Source organism: Nicotiana tomentosiformis, chromosome 10, assembly GCF_000390325.3.
Source record: "Nicotiana tomentosiformis chromosome 10, ASM39032v3, whole genome shotgun sequence".
Taxonomy (NCBI): domain Eukaryota; kingdom Viridiplantae; phylum Streptophyta; class Magnoliopsida; order Solanales; family Solanaceae; genus Nicotiana; species Nicotiana tomentosiformis.
Window position 1 is genome coordinate 62,596,919 of NC_090821.1, and position 16,063 is coordinate 62,612,981.

The window sequence follows — 16,063 nt, forward strand, 5'->3', positions numbered from 1 at the left end:
TTGTTTCATTACTTCACTTACAATAATCGTTAATCCGATACCAGTCCGCTCGTTGTCTTATTGGATGGCTAGCGGATTACTACATTTATAATCCGAAAATGATAAGTCGAACCGTTAAGCGTAATTATCCGTCCGATAAGCACCCTAATTTCAAGGCTAGACTCGGCCCCCTCCATTATTCTGTAATTAAATGACAAAAAAGGCCCCTTAATGTTTGGGATGGATTTAACATATAGTCTCTTAAAAACATTTATGGATAGTTTTGGTCCTTTGATTTTATAGTTTTGGTCCTTTGATTTTACCAAAAGTAAGTACTTTTGGTCTTCGTCAAATACTTAACGAACTCTACCGGTTAGAGTTAGCAATAAAAAATAAAATAAAACCAAAACATCAGAAAAGTCTTGTTAGATCTCAAAAAATTGGAATACAAAAATTTACAGCAGCCACAAAAAATAACAGAAATTATACCATAGAAAACTGCACCAAAAATCATTAATAGACCAAAAAATAAAAACAGTTAGATGTTTAAAATATATTAACGATTGACGAAAATTAAAGGTATTCATTTTGGATAAATTTAAAGAATTAAAATTGCTCAAAAATATATTTAAGAGGACTATTTTGCACCTTACGGAGAGCTTTGGAGCAACTATAAAATTATTTTAGTGCGACTTATAGGTCATAAGTTTCGAACCGTAGAATTAACGGTCGTCTACATTACGCCCTTTTGGGGTGCAGCTCTCACCGAACCATGCGCGAATATGCGATACTTCGTGCACCGAATTATCTTTTTAATTCACTATTTTGCACCTACCCGAACATGATGATCAATTTTTGTCATTTTCTTGAAATAATTTTCTGCTTACATTATGACCGTTTGGTTGGATTGGAACCATAGAGTTAATTTATGACCGTTTGAGAAACAATTCCACTGACATATACATAGTACAGAGTACAGTCAAATACTTATTTGACACAAAAAAGCTTTGGAGCTCAGTTTCCTAAAACACAGTCCCCTATTATTTTAACACCCATATAGTAATTTGTGTGGTAATACATAAGATTAGACATATAAAAAGGGCCACCCAAAATAGACATTGAGCTCCATCTTCCACCGTCTACTTACCATTTTTCTTGTCTCGAGAACTCCATATCCCCATAACACCCCTTTTGGAGCTTCTTTGTTCCTCTTAAAAATCTCTCACTAGCTCTATTAATATTCTTGAAAAGACGGGAACAAGAATTTCTTCATAACTAGTTCAAAGATCTTGGCACAAAACAATCATGGCTACTGCTTTTGTACTGTGTTTAATAGTTTTCTTGGCTTTCACTGGTTACTCAAGTAAGTAGCTTGTTGCTACTTTCACTTCAAATTTCTTTATTTTCTGCCTTTTTCATGTGTTCTTTATAAGGGGTTTTCACCAGATTTTGCTCTTAGTTTGTGTATCCAACAATATTTTCTTCAAAGATTGAATTTTTAGCTCTCTCACTTCAAGATTCTCTGTTCTTGCATTTTCCATCTGTTTCTTGATAAAGGGTTTCACCAGATTTTGCTCTTAGTAGTGTATACAAGAATTTCTTATACAAAGATTGAGTCTTTTTTTCTTTGACAAAATTTCAATAATTTCTGTTTCTTGAGCTGATTTCTTATTTATGGTGTTTTTTTTTTGTTTTTTTTTCTAGGTGGTGCTAATTACTGTTTATGCAAAGATGGGGTAGGAGACAGCCTTATGCAGAAGAGTATAGATTATGCTTGTGGAAATGGAGCTGACTGTACTGGTATCCTTCAAAATGGACCTTGTTACAACCCTAACACTATCAAAGATCACTGTAGCTATGCTGTAAATAGCTATTATCAGAGGAAAGCTGCAACTGGTGCAACCTGTGACTTTTCTGGAACTGCAACTTTAAGTTCAAATCCACCATCTTGTAAGTTCCTAAATGATCTTGTTTTTCTTCTTTTTTATTTCCTTTGTTTTGAAACACTTATTCCTCTATAAGTCACTGATATTGTTCTTTTATTATTATTTTTAATTAACAGCATCTACTTCTGGATGTTATCAGACAACTCCTGGGTATGTTTCTTAAGATTTTGTTGTTTTTGATGCTAGATCTTGTATTTATCTTGTCAATATTGAATGAAGCATCTCCTTAAACTTGCATCTAATTCTCATTTCAAAATCTTTTTGTATTTTCTCAACAAAAAAAGAAGAGTTTCTCTCCCTTTAGATTGCAGTGAATGCCATTCTTTTCCTAGGGCAAAAATGGTGATAATTCCCCTCGTTTAATTAAAAAATAGAAGGCTCTTTTGGTCCCTTTTTGTCTGGATGATGTTTGCTTCACCTTGTAGCACATTCTCAGGGGAAAAATCTTGGAAAAATATTTTTTTTTCATGATTTCAGTATAAATATTCACCTACCAAGTAGGGGTGGTGATATATAGAAGTTAAAACTCTGTTCTCAGGGTACGAAAGGACCTATTACAAGATAAAAGGTGCAATTATAAATGCCAAGATATGAACTTTGATGTATGAGTGAATGGTTGGAAGCTTTTCCTAATATAGTGACCTTTTTTCCTGAGGATATAATTAAAGATTGTTGTTGGTATTCACTTGTCTTCTTTTACCTAAAATCTCTCAATAGTCATTCTTAGTGTCCTAACTGTGCCGATAACTTTCAAACATAAGATGAGTTAGATTCATCATTATGTATGCCCATGTGACCTGTTTTTGATGTTGATATAGTCTGTATTCTAGTGTTGTATTTGTCACTTTCTCCCATTGTCATGATAAAAATCTTTAAGTTGACATTTATTTCCAGCCATTATGTAATATTTTATAGAACCAAAGTCATTTCCACCATATCTTATCATTCATGTAACATGCTTACTCTGGACTATACTATAATAACAACACTAACATGCTTATTTTGGACTATACTATAATGACAACAACATTAACATGTTCAGTCTGGAATTAACTATGCCTCAATCTCAAGCAACTTGGAGGCGGTTACATGAATTCTCATTGTTTATGTTACTCTATTTAAGCTCGTCTCAGTGTACTCGGGACTTTTCTATTCTATAGAACTAATAATTGAATATAGTGGATGATCTTGTTCTTGCTTCATATTGTTTTTTACTTTATACCAGCAACACTGGTGGAGGTACCACAACTGTACCAGGAACCACAACTCCAGGGACCGGCACCGGCACCGGCACCAGCACTGGGACCGGCACCGGCACCGGCACGGGAACTACAACAGGTATTAACAATCCTACTTTTGGGCTAGGACCAACAGGAAGTGGTGGCTTCAATCCAGATGGCAGCGGCACAGAAACTCTTCATAAAAATACTGTCTTTTTCACTATAGGCATTTTGTTTACAAGCTTGGTATGCTTAAGAAAATGATGAACGTGAGGCAGTAAATGAAGGGAAGGAAAGGTTTGAGAAGATAATGTGGGCTTTTGGCACAAAGTATGGGGTAGCCATTTACAATGGTCAGCAGGGGAGAATCATCTGGACACACTTCCACTTGGACTTTTTCTTTTTATTTCTTTCTTTCTTTTTGTTTGTTTTCTTCTTGTTCTTTATCTCCATCTTCTTAGCGAGTGAAAAAGTTTGGAATTAGATTCCCTTTTGAAGTGATGTGGCTGTTTCTGGGGTAGTAATGTAGGAAGAATCTGATCTCTTCTTTTTAGATTTTCCTTTTTGTATATCTGGAGAGTAGAAGACATAAGGCTGTATTGTTTATTTTAGAGATGTTATCAATGAGTACTCACTACCCTACCCCTGTGGTGATATTAGTGCATCTCTGTATTAAAATATAACCCCCTTCTAGTTCCCTGTCCATCTGTCTTTGTGATTTCTGTTCGTTCATCTTGTTTCTTTGTGCGTGTGTGTAGAGAATATTAGCAAAGTATAATTGAAAATCCCAACTTAAAGAAATGTAGAAATAGGCTCAAGTGTCAGAGTGAAAGGAATCTTGGTTCCTTCACAAGAGAATAAACCAAACAAGTGTGACTCCTTCAAGTTTCTTTACCCTAAGCCCTTTTTGAATGGATCTTACATAAGAAACCAAACAAGGTTTCCTTCTAGTTTCTTTACTTTGCCCTTTTTGGCGGCACCTTACATGAAGGTCAAAAGCTACTTAAATTTTTTAATGTATTTAATATTAGGATCAATGAGTTGAATGAAAATCATGAGAAACCAATATTCAAAATCCTGTAGAAACAAAAGAGTTGGATGATCGTTTTTCCTATAGTGATCAGAGTATTCTAGTATATAAACTGATGATAAATAAAATGTATACGTCCTGCGTGCAAGCTGGTACGATCACTACTTTTTGGTGCTAAAATAGAATCTTCAAAGCAAGAACTTTTGACTTAGGTGAAAAGGTTGAGGTAAAGAATCTTGAAGGAGAACTTTTGAGGTTTCATTAAAATAAAATAAAAAGCTCAAGGTTGTTTCACTTGGATGGTGACTCCAGTGCACATGCACGACATCTTTCAATGAGCCAGACCTTATTATGATATAATAAGGGATAATGACTTCAGAACTAACCTTTGAACTTTTACCACGGTGTGGGATAATACATACTATGTATGTTGTTGTTGTAACAACCTTTGAGCTTTATGTAGAGCCCCCTCCCCCTTTGAAAATGATAGCATGTGACACAACAAGGATCTGTTAACAGCAATGGTTCATTACTCCTGGTCTAAGTTGTAGGTTAAGTTAGGATATGCATCAATCACAGTACCTTCACTAATCAAATAAGTTCAAATAAGTGGTAATTGGTAATTGACATATAATAAGATCAGCATCACCAACTCCTCACATCCTCTATCTGTATGCACTCTTGCATCATAAGCTTAGAAGAGAACCTGATCCCAACATTATAAAAAAAACAGCCAGAAAACATGTACATAGCTCGGGTTCCGGAACCCATGCAGAAAGAAAATTCTAGCGACATCTATCTTTCAACAAACTGTCCAGCAATATCCCTTGACTAAGTTACTATAGTTTCTTATCCCCAAGATACGTTATTCTAATTGCCAATATCACAAAAACATTTCCGATTTCTAGAGATAACATCTTAAACTACCTCTAGTATTCACTGCTAATTCGAAATGTTCCTGAAACTACCATGGTACCTGGCATGAAGCTCTAATAGGAGTGATGTAATCCTAAATATATTACACAATAAAAGTTCACCACTGCATCAAGGCGCAAGCTATGATTTACCAGGCATAGATTCCAGCTCCAAATATTGAAGAACTGAAAGAAACATGTTGAAGAATGCTAAGATATTCAGCTAATTATACTGCTTAGGTAATCAGTTTATTACACTTCTGTACTGGATGCCAAAGCACATTCAATATGTAGGTAATAAGGCTGATGGTGCTCACTGGCAAACTGATCTCACCTCTAAGTAGAATCAGGAAGTTAGATCTCCACATGTGGGATGTGCTAACAATCTGCTTTGTACAAGTACTAATAATCAAACAGGAACAGAGATGGTCGAGACAGAGTCAGGATTTGCCCTTTGTGATTGATCAGAGTGAACGAATTCCACTATCAACCTGGAGACAACATCAGGCTTCTCCACATGGGGGATATGGCCGCACTTTGGTATTTGGCGTATAATAGCATTTGGTAGTTCACAATGCAATCTCTGCGCACATAAGAGTCAACGGACACTTTAGTAATACTTATGAACCACGTATTTGGCTGCTACAAGCCAACAGATTTCTATTGTTGCAAACTTGAAAGAAACATACCACTCCGAGCTTGTAGTCAATTATCTGATCATCTTCACCCCATATTATTAGTGTTTTCTGCTTGACCTGCATAACAAAACTTCTGCTAGCATCATAATGCTGTAGCATTTTCCATAGGGACAAGAAGAAAATAAGTTGACAACATGAAGAACGGATGCAGCTAGCAAAACACATCTTTATGCAATGTATCAGTAGAATCAGACGCGGCGAGAATCCAGTCAGCCCCAAGACTTACAGAAAATTATGAGGGCCACAGGAAGAGATTCACCATAATTCTGGTCTCATTTACATACCACAATTGATTTTATTGACATCTAAAGCTAATAGGTTTGCAATTTCTAGAGAGGTTACGTGGAGTTTGCAGCTAAGGCTCACTTGTCTGGACTGTTTAAGAACAATACAGCATATTGAATATTTCTTACTAAAACAGACTTTTCATAATTAAGCCAGTGGCCAGGAGTTCCTATATTTAGACTCCAATAATTGCATGTCCAAATGGCAACCATGTTAAGATGAAACTAATTAAAATCATTATTCCTAACTCCATGATCCAATCATTGCCTATAAAATACAGCAAGATAGTGTTGCTCCATATCAGAGTCAATGCAAAAGAAAGTACCAAAAGATCGCAACAGGCACGTCTATTTAGGAACTTAAAGAAAATTTAGTAAATTTGTACATACATGTTCTATCTGTGCAACAACATTGTAACCTCCACTGATCATGAAATTCACTGTTGCATCCTCCCACCAAGGTAACAAACAATGTAAGCGGCCAATCTGGACAGAAAACCAGATAATCAGAAGGCCTGGTAAAACAAGGAGCATTAAAAATATGCCAGAAGCACATGGTGACCATCTGATCTGCATGACTTTTAGGTTTCTAATAGATTACAGGGTCAAAACTTACATTAGTCCAGTCTATGCAGGTATTTAATGGTAAGCCATTGAAAGATAATGATGTTGCATATAAGCGAAGTGGAACACTTTTCAACAAGTAGACCTGCAGCAGCAGGTTTGTTATCAGATTAGTGAAAAGAACAAGAAATATGGATGGCTGATGCACAAAGAATGTTGTTTAAAATATATCCGAGCACATGTTATATTTGAGATCTTTCCGTTGAATAGGAGACTGAATAGTAACAAACTGAAACTAAAAGTTCTTTCTTTAGTTGGGGTCGTGCAGCATTAGGAGAAAGATCTGATAGACAAAGAGAGTCAGTATAAGGATGCTAAACTTAGATCGATTAAGGATCAATCATCATTAACAATTAGGGAAAGTTTCTCTTTTTTACTCTTTGAGTTTGCTAATCAGAAACCATGTTGTCAATAAATCACAATCCTTGTAACATATATTTGCAGTTACATCAAATAATCCAATATGGAGTAGAAAGTATCCCTTTGTTTTAAGAGGACCAGGAGGGAACTCACCCCAGCATAAGCTACTGCTTTGGGTAAGGTTGCAAGGTTTCCTGTACCTTCTGCATAAACACTTGCATCGATTAAAACCAGCTTATAAACCTGATAAAGTGAAAGAGGCGTTGGAGTAAGCATAACGTTATACCTTCTTCATACTAGAAAGTAATTTATAATATCTGGACATGGATCCACAGTTACTAATGTACTTACTGCTTCAGGATATTTGACAGAAAAGTCAATAGCAACCGCAGATCCAAGACTTGGTCCGACAAGTACCATTGGCCTCTTGATGTAGGTAGACCACAGCTGAAAGAGAAACGAGACTGAAAAATTTACAAAAAGAATCAACGGAAGATTCTTTCAAAATTCAAGATCCGATTAATTCTTTGATGTGGCTGTTCACCAGGGAGACCTACCTGACCCTTATTGCCCTTTTAGTGGTTTCTACATATAAACTTAGACAAGTAAACACTACTTCCATAATTTTCTAGATTAGGACCATGCCTAGTAAGCAAGGGGCCCCTTCATAATGCTGCATAATTGTGATATCATACCACCGCGATGGGGTATAACTTTGGCACGTGCCCCTGCATACTAAGTATTACCATACACTACTAGGTGAAAATTGAATGTGAGTTTACCTTTGAACTTAAATATGCAACTTTGCATTTATTAGAATGTATAGTGAAAGAGATTAATTCCAACCATTCAAGTTTGTATGCACCAGATTAGGACATACATTTTAAAATCAGTAAGGTACCTGGTAAAGATGATCATGCTTGGAAGCTACATCACACGATGGAAGCCTTTCTTTGATATCACAGGAAACAAAAAGATACGAAACCATGAGGAAGTCTTCAGTCTTTGTTTGCAAAATCTTTCTGAAAAAATGAAAAACCGGGAAAGAACTAGGACAAGACAATGTACCTAAATCAGAGAAACCCCATCCAAGGATATCAACTGCCCATGTCTCCAACCCAGCCTCCTCAAGCATAGGAAGTGTGTACCTCCACTCTAAACATGAGCTGAACAATGAGGTATAATGAACAACAGGCACAACAAGAGAAAGTGGTCAGAACTATTGGCTTGGCGTGACGCATACCTATCAAAACCATGGAGAAGCACGACTGGATTGGCCTCTGTCTGTTCTTTTGGCTTCACACAACTACTCAAGACACAACCCTTTGATAAGTTTACCTAAAATGAAGCTGGATTATCAAACTGAAGCAGTAACCAGAGCTTTATAGAGAAAGTGAATAATTAATTCAATTCCGATATTTAGATATTTGAGTTTAGGACTATTACAAGGAAAATAATTCATTTCTTATTTTTCTCCTTGTGATTCTGGTTAAACACATTCCACCTTCAATTATATTATACGAGCAATTTTGATTCCTTCGACGGTAAATCTTCACAAAGTTAACGAATTATTAAGTATTAAACCATTCAATTATCATGTATTATGTCAAATTTGTAACGTTACTCCATATTTGAGAGTAATATAGTCCCAAAATAGTCTAAATATCAGATATTACCTATATAGAGTGAGACTGTGCTAGACTGTTAGTTTATTGAAGGTTAAATGTACTTAGCCAAATATTACAAGGATCAAAACTAGAATTAACCAATAACTGAGGGACTAAAGTGCAATTATCCGAAACAACTCAAAATCATCCCAAAAATGAGTAGCACATTTTGAAAGTAAAAAAGAAAAGAAAAGCGTACAGGTACTCTTTCAATTCGTGAAGCCAATTTTCTAGCAGAAGAGTCTTTGATATTCTCGACTTGGTTAGGAAGAAAATCCGGAAATTCAGCAGCTCGGATCCTTAAACGCCTTGAAATGGAGAATTTTACATTGTGTCCAATTGGGATTGGTGGAGGAGCAACACCGGCTCTGGCTGAGAGCATTGTTAACATAATAGTGGTGTGACTCCGCCGTGCACGGTGGCACTGGTTTTTCAACTTACTCGTACAAAGTAGAAGTGGAAGAAGAATTTATGTTGGTAGAGGATTGGATTTGCCATGTGGCCGTTTCTGCGTTTCACTTTTTTTTTTTTTTTTTACACAGGAAAAAATAGTGCTACATTCATGACTGAATTAAGAATATTAATAAATGTAATATTAAGATATATTTTATATTGATAGAAGTAAAACTTATTGTAGTAGTTACATGAAACCAGGTGTGAACGCTAATGTATTCACGCTTTTTTTCTTTTTTATAAATAATTGTTTTTGCGCCAACTACAAACTCAAGGCCAAAATTATACAAAATAAAATAATAACAAAAATAAAAGTACTACTAGGAGTTATTAATACATAACAGTGATATAATTCCAGATATGCACAACAAAATTTCAGCACTGCTCCAAGTTATTTTTCTTATAACATTCCACGCTGGTACCTCCTACCTCCCACCAACACAAGTATCGGGTAACTCTGCCGTCTACGCTTGCACCGCTACAAGCTATGATTCACCGGCCATAAACTCCAGCTCTACATTGAAGAGAAACCAAAAGAATTATGTACCACAATGCTGCTAATTCAGCTAATTACACTGGTTAAGTATTCAGTTTATTTCGCTTCTGTACTGGATACCAAAGCACCTTCAATATATAGATAATAAGGTTGATGTTGCATAAAGAAAGAAAGCATAGTTCACCATTGAAGCTGGAAAACTAACCTCATCACTACGTAGAATCAACAAGTCAGATCCCCAAATTAGATATATGCTAACTATCTGCTTGTACAAGTATCATTAATCAAACAGGAACAGAGATGGTGGAGACAGAGTCAGACTTTGCCTTTTGTGATTGATCAGAGTGAACAAATTCCACAATCAACCTGGAGACAGCATCAGGCTTCTCCACGTGAGGGATATGGCCACACTTTGGTATTAGGCGTAGAATCGCATTTGGAAGTTCAGAGTGCAATCTCTGTGCACATAAAAGTCAACGGACAATTCAGTGACTCTACATATGTGTATTTGGATGATAGGAGTTACCAGGTTTATATATTTCCAGAATTTGAAAGAAACATACCACTGCGAACTTGTAGTCAATAATCTGATCATCTTCACCCCATATTATTAGTGCTTTCTGCTTGACCTGTATAATAGAACTCCTAGCATGAGAATACTGTAGAATTTTCCACAGGAATGAGAAGAAAACCAGTAGACAACATAGGAAATGGAGCTACAGCTAGAAGAAACACTCTCAGTGCTATAGAAGCAGAAGCAGGTGTGGATCCAATCAGCCACAATTTTAGTAGAATGGTCCGACAAAAAAACATGAGGGCCCTGGAGATCAACGGTAACTCTAGTCTAATTTATTACCAAACCAATAATATTGGTGATGTCTACAACTAATAAGTTCGGAATTTCAAGAGAAGTTCATAGGTGTTTGCAGTCCAGAATACACAAGAATTTTACTTGCTAAAACAGACTTTCGAAATTAATCATTTGGCAGGAGTTTCTGTATATAAACCCAACATTGCATAAATGAACAGTAAGATTACATTTTTTACGGCTAGTCCCACAACATCTTTTACAGCAAGAACATGTTGCTCGATACCATAGTCATGAGAAAAGAAAGTATAAAAGGTGCCAATAGGCATGTCTATATAGGAAAAACTTAAGATTATTTAGTAAATTTCCACATACATGTTGTATCTGATCAATGACGTTGTAACCTCCGCTGATCATGAAATTCACTGTTATATCCTCCCACCAAGGTAATAAACAATGTAGACGACCTATCTGGATAGAAAACCATGTAATTAAAAGGTCTGATAAGACAAGTAGTGCAGACGCCCATTTCGGACATCTGAGCTCCACGACTTTCAGGTTTCCTAAAGATCAGAGGGTCGAAACTTACATGTGTCCAGTCTATGCAGGTACTTAATGGTAAGCCATTGAAAGTCAATGATGTTGCGTATAAACGAAGTGGTATGCTTTTCAATAAGTAGACCTGCAACAAGTTAGTTGTCAAGATAGTGAAAACAATAAGAAATATAGATGGAAGATACTCGAAGAATGCTGTAAACATATTTGGATACATGTTAGATCCATGATTTGGATCAGAATCTTTCCAGTAACAGACTGAATGATAACTTGATATCTGATGTATCTAGTACGAGTTATTTAGGTTTTGCAGCTTCAAGGAAAAGATCTGACGAACAAAGAGTGTTACTATACAATGGGTGCTAATCTTTGGATTAGTTAAGTTGATTCAATCATCATTTACGATTCTCCTTTTCTTTCGAGCTTATCATAAATCACGTCCTTGGTGAAACCACAATTATGATATAGATGTTCATTTACATCAAACGGTCTCCGCTGCCTTTTACCTTGTTGTTGCTATTAATTGCTTATTGCTTCCTTTTACTCTAGTGGTGAGCACCCTCCACTTCCAACCAAGAGGTTGTGAGTTCGAGTCACCCCAAGAGCAAGGTGGGGAGTTCTTGGAGGGAGGGAGCCGAGGGTCTATCGGAAATAGTCTCTCTAACCCAGGGTAGTGGTAAGGTCTGCGTACACACTATCCTCCCCAGACCCCACTAGTGGGATTATACTGGGTTGTTGTTGTTGTTGTTGCTGCTGCTTCCTTTTACTGTTCTTGAGCCGAGGGTCTATCGGAAACAGCCTTTCCACCTTCATGAGGTAGAGGTAAGGTCTGCGTACACATTACCCTGCCCAGACCCCACTTGTGAGATTCCACTGGGTTTGTTGTTGTTGTATTTACCTCAAATGGTCAAAATAGGAGTATACTGTATCCCTTTATTTTAAGAGGACTTGGAGGGAACTCACCCCAGCATAAGCTAATGCTTTTGGTAAGGTTGCGAGGCTTCCTGTACCTTCCGCATAAACACATGCATCGATTAAAACCAGCCTATCCACCTATAAAAGTAAAAGCTACTTCAGAGGAAGCCATAAAATGATACCTCCTTAATACTAGAAAATAATCTATAAAATTTGTATAAGGGATTCACAGTTATTTAATGTAATTACTGCTTCTGGATAGTTGACAGAGAAGTCAATAGCAACAGCAGATCCAAGACTCGGCCCGACAAGTACCATTGGCCTCTTGATGTAGGTACACCACAACTGAAAGAAAAACAAGACTGAAGATATTCAAAACAAGTAAATGGAAAATTCCTTCAAAAATATAATATCAGACTAATTTTTCAACATGGCCTTACAGCAGGGAGACCTTTCTGAGCCTTATTAACCATTTAGTGGTTTCTACAGATAAACTAAGACAAGTAAATACTACTTCCATAATTTCCTAGTGTAGGGCTGTGCCGAGTAAGAAAAGGTACCCCCGTAATGCTGCATAACTGTGATATTATACCACCGCACAATGGGGACAACTGTGGTATGCACCCTTGCATAGCAAGTATTATAGTAAGCTACCAGAAAATATTGAATGTGACTTTTTAACTTAATTTTGTACTTCGATATGCTACTTAATTTGTACTTAGGTATGCTACTTCACATTTATTAGAGTGTCTAATAAAAGAGACTTTTCTTTTTGTCTAATAAAAGAGACTAATTCCAACATTTGAAGTTTGTGTGCACTAGATTAAAAGGGCAACCGGGTGCACAATGCATCCCGCGTTCATGCAGGGTGCGGGGAAGGGCCGCTCCCCAAGGGGTGTGATGTAGAGTTGTAGACAATTTACCCTAATGCAAGCATTAGTGGCTGCTTCCACGGCTCCTCTAGATTAAGACATATAATTCATAAAATCAGTAGGTACCTGGTACAGATGATCACGCTTGGAAGCTACATCACACGATGGAAGCCTTTCTTTAAAATCACAAGGAAACAGAAAGAGATGAAACCATGAGCAAGTCTTCAGTCTTTGTTTGCAAACTCTTACTGAAAAAATGAAAAATCGGGAAAGAACTAGGACAAGACAATGTACCTAAATCAGAGAAGCCCCATCCAAGGATATCAACTGCCCATGTCTCCAACCCAGCCTCCTCAAGCAATGGAAGTGTGTACCTCCACTCTAAACATGTGCTGAATAATGAGGTTTAATGAACAACAGGAGCACAGCAATAGAAAGCCGTCAAAACTATTACCTTAGCATGAGGTATACCTATCAAAACCATGGAGAAGCACAATTGGATTGGCCTCTGTCTGTTCTTTTGGCTTCACGCAACTACTCATTACACAACCCTTCGACAAGTTTACCTAAATGAACCAGCAATGAAGCTGAACCGTCAAGGGAGTTACCAGAACTTTATAAAGGAAGAGAATGCAACTTAAAAGATTACTGAAAAGATCTTAAATATATATATTTATATTAAGTCTGCACGCATTGTCACAAGGTAGTATGCAGGGGTGTATGAAGCATTAAGGTGACGGGTTCAACTGAACCCATAACTTTCAATGCGGGGCATAAATTTATCTATAAAAATCTATGAAAATTGCAACAAATAGTAAATATGAACTCATAACTTTAAAAATATAATGGGTTCAATGCTAAAAATCTTAAAGGTTGAACCCATAAAGTTTAAATTCTGGATTCACCTCTGGTAGTATGTGCAATAGTATTCACTATCTGTTTTAAAAATCCTGGATTATTCCTAAACAACCATGACTAAATAGAAAATACTCCCTCCTTCCTTCCGAATATATGATAACTCCTTCCCATTTAGGATATTCCAAAAGTTTTTGACACTATTATCATTTCTGTAAAATTTTCACAACTTTCAAGAAATAAAGTTTATCAAACTATTCAAACTTCAGACTTGGATTTAATGTTTCCTCTACAAAAAAAAAATAATTTTTCAACCATTACTTTAATTTTTTCTTACAAATTTCAGGTCCAATCAATACCTTTATATAAATCTGGATGGGGGAGTAAACAATTATTCATTACTTATGAAGAAACTTATATTTAAAAAAAAAAAGATTTATCCTTGTACTTTGTTATCTAATCCTAATCTAACATCCCCAAATAGAGATATCAAATAGCCCTTAAGTCTAATCCTTGGTGGACAGATTTACTTGATACTAGTGGGAGGTAACAGCAAACCAGAATAGTCGAGGTAGACGCAAGCTGGCTCGAGCACTATTGTCATAAAAACATCAAAATAGCCTGTCTAGCTACCATAAAAACCTGCATGCATGGTGCAATTCTTGTTCTTGTACTACTGATTTTAGGTTCTAAAACACAAAATTTGCTACCTATGTGTTAGTATTTTTCCAAAGCAACAAAATTTTACACATCAAAACAGAACCCATTTCACAAAAAGTACAGATTTTGCCCCAGGTGATTCCCAATGCTTCATGCAACATTGAAAGTGTAAACACAGAGAAAAAAGATACAGAAACCATTAAAGAAAATAGCACATTTTGAAGCTAATAAAAAGAGGGAAAAACATACTGGTAATCTTTCAATTCTTGAAGCCAATTTTCTAGCAAAAGGATCTTTAATATTCTCCACTTGTTTAGGAAGAAAATCTGGAAATTCACCAGCCCATATTCTAAAAGACTTAAAACTCCAACATTTTCTTTTGGGTCCAATTCCAAAGAAAAGTGTTGGTGGCGGAGCACCACCAGCTCTGGCTGAGAGAACTGTTAGCATAGTGGCATTGGGTTTTCTGCTACTCATACATACATACAAAGAAGAAGAGTGAGTAGCCATTATTTTATGTTAGTACTTGCCTAACTCGGGTGCAAGTTGGATTTTGACATTTGGCCTAACAAAATCAGGAGAAAGGTTCAGCAATGTGGCCGTACATGCATTTCACGTTTTCTTTTAATTTAATTTTCCCGCTTTCGATGATTAAATTAATGGAGAAAAGGTCAAAATATTGAAAATAAAATTTTTTAAATACGACCACATACTATGGGGTGGTTTGGTAGATTGCATAAGAATAATAATTAGATGTATCAGTAATGTTGGAATTAGTTATGCTGATATTAATTTTTATTCACGGTTTGGTTTGGTGTATTAAACAAAAATAGATAAAATTACATCATATATCACTTGGGCCATATAACTCATTCGAAAATAGCCCACATTTGAAGCTCTAACCTGGTTTGGCCCAGATTGTATATGTTTTGAAATTTTGTTTTCACCCGATAGCCCACAAATATTATTAACAGTATTTTAGTTTTCTTTTTAAATTTCTCTCTCTCTCTGTTCTTCTCACGCTTTTTCACAGAAGTACGAAGGCAACTGTCCTCCATTGTTGTGTCTCAAGTGATTTTTCGAGCTTTCACTTTTATTTTCAGGTAATTTTCATTTCGTTTTGTGCTTTTACCACTGTTTTGGTTTTAAATTTTGTTTAATTTTTAATTTTTTGGCTTTTCTGATTTTGAATATTTTTGTTTTACAATGTTGTTGTGTTTTTCTTTCGATTTTGTGTTCCTTCTATCTTTGTTCTGGGCCTAAACTTGGTGTTTCGGTTTGCATGCTTTATTATTTCGACTTTTAGGGTATAATTTATTTTTTGAGTTTTGTTCTAATTTGGGAAAATTGGTTCATGTGACCACGAATGATTGGTTCCACTCGCTTGCGTATTGTGGTCGACCTTTGATTGACACGGTATTTAGTAACTTTCTGTCCTAATGCCTTTTTGTTGTTGCGTATCTTTATTGTTTGAGACCCCCATAGTGTACACATAACTTTGTATAATCAAATGCAAGATTTTTGTATAATCACGGTATAAGCTTGTATAACCTTATATAAATATGTATAACTATGTATATTACTGTATAAATTTGTATATTTTAAAAATCTGCATCATATATTGATTTTTTTGTAGTACTTTGAATCATTTAGCAGTGATGATTGTTTTTATTTTATTTTTCTTGTCTCAGCACTTGAATGTCATCTTTTACTATTTGAGAAAGAGG

The 16,063-nt window shown here is 36.0% G+C and overlaps 3 protein-coding genes across 3 annotated transcripts; 1 reads left to right on the forward strand and 2 right to left on the reverse strand.

The window, feature by feature from the left end:
- Positions 1-1,033: 1,033 nt before the first annotated feature.
- Positions 1,034-3,809, forward strand: LOC104092225 (PLASMODESMATA CALLOSE-BINDING PROTEIN 4-like). Its single transcript, XM_009597756.4, has 4 exons — positions 1,034-1,342; positions 1,684-1,929; positions 2,042-2,075; positions 3,151-3,809. The coding sequence occupies exons 1-4, from the start codon at positions 1,285-1,287 to the stop codon at positions 3,407-3,409; spliced, it is 597 nt and encodes a 198-aa protein (XP_009596051.1). The 5' UTR covers positions 1,034-1,284; the 3' UTR covers positions 3,410-3,809.
- Positions 3,810-5,267: 1,458 nt separating this feature from the next.
- LOC104092227 (alpha/beta hydrolase domain-containing protein VTE7) lies at positions 5,268-9,235 on the reverse strand. The gene is made up of 10 exons (XM_009597758.4): positions 8,922-9,235; positions 8,299-8,393; positions 8,124-8,221; positions 7,957-8,006; positions 7,407-7,502; positions 7,209-7,298; positions 6,688-6,780; positions 6,462-6,557; positions 5,779-5,844; positions 5,268-5,672 (listed from the first exon to the last, which is right to left on the reverse strand). Exons 1-10 carry the CDS (start codon positions 9,111-9,113, stop codon positions 5,499-5,501), a joined length of 1,050 nt encoding a protein of 349 aa, XP_009596053.1. The 5' UTR covers positions 9,114-9,235; the 3' UTR covers positions 5,268-5,498.
- A 144-nt stretch (positions 9,236-9,379) lies between these two features.
- On the reverse strand, positions 9,380-14,884 carry LOC104092226 (alpha/beta hydrolase domain-containing protein VTE7-like). Its single transcript, XM_033655106.2, has 11 exons — positions 14,586-14,884; positions 13,293-13,387; positions 13,116-13,213; positions 12,948-12,997; positions 12,199-12,294; positions 11,998-12,087; positions 11,069-11,161; positions 10,855-10,950; positions 10,235-10,300; positions 9,877-10,129; positions 9,380-9,689 (listed from the first exon to the last, which is right to left on the reverse strand). The coding sequence occupies exons 1-10, from the start codon at positions 14,844-14,846 to the stop codon at positions 9,956-9,958; spliced, it is 1,119 nt and encodes a 372-aa protein (XP_033510997.1). The 5' UTR covers positions 14,847-14,884; the 3' UTR covers positions 9,380-9,689; positions 9,877-9,955.
- Between the last annotated feature and the right edge of the window lie 1,179 nt (positions 14,885-16,063).

Coding starts and splice junctions, on each gene's coding strand:
- LOC104092226 (XM_033655106.2), bottom strand. CDS start 14,846: ATGGCTACTCACTCTTCTTCTTTGTATGTATGTATGAGTAGCAGAAAA. Junction 12,295..12,947: donor AGCGTGATCATCTGTACCAG/GTACCTACTGAT, acceptor TTTTTCTTTCAG/TTGTGGTGTACCTACATCAA. Junction 12,088..12,198: donor CTGTCAACTATCCAGAAGCA/GTAATTACATTA, acceptor TTACTTTTATAG/GTGGATAGGCTGGTTTTAAT.
- LOC104092227 (XM_009597758.4), bottom strand. CDS start 9,113: ATGTTAACAATGCTCTCAGCCAGAGCCGGTGTTGCTCCTCCACCAATC. Junction 6,558..6,687: donor CCTGCATAGACTGGACTAAT/GTAAGTTTTGAC, acceptor TTTTCTGTCCAG/ATTGGCCGCTTACATTGTTT. Junction 5,845..6,461: donor TTGTTGCACAGATAGAACAT/GTATGTACAAAT, acceptor TTTGTTATGCAG/GTCAAGCAGAAAACACTAAT.
- LOC104092225 (XM_009597756.4), top strand. CDS start 1,285: ATGGCTACTGCTTTTGTACTGTGTTTAATAGTTTTCTTGGCTTTCACT. Junction 1,343..1,683: donor GGCTTTCACTGGTTACTCAA/GTAAGTAGCTTG, acceptor TTTTTTTTCTAG/GTGGTGCTAATTACTGTTTA. Junction 1,930..2,041: donor AAGTTCAAATCCACCATCTT/GTAAGTTCCTAA, acceptor TTTAATTAACAG/CATCTACTTCTGGATGTTAT.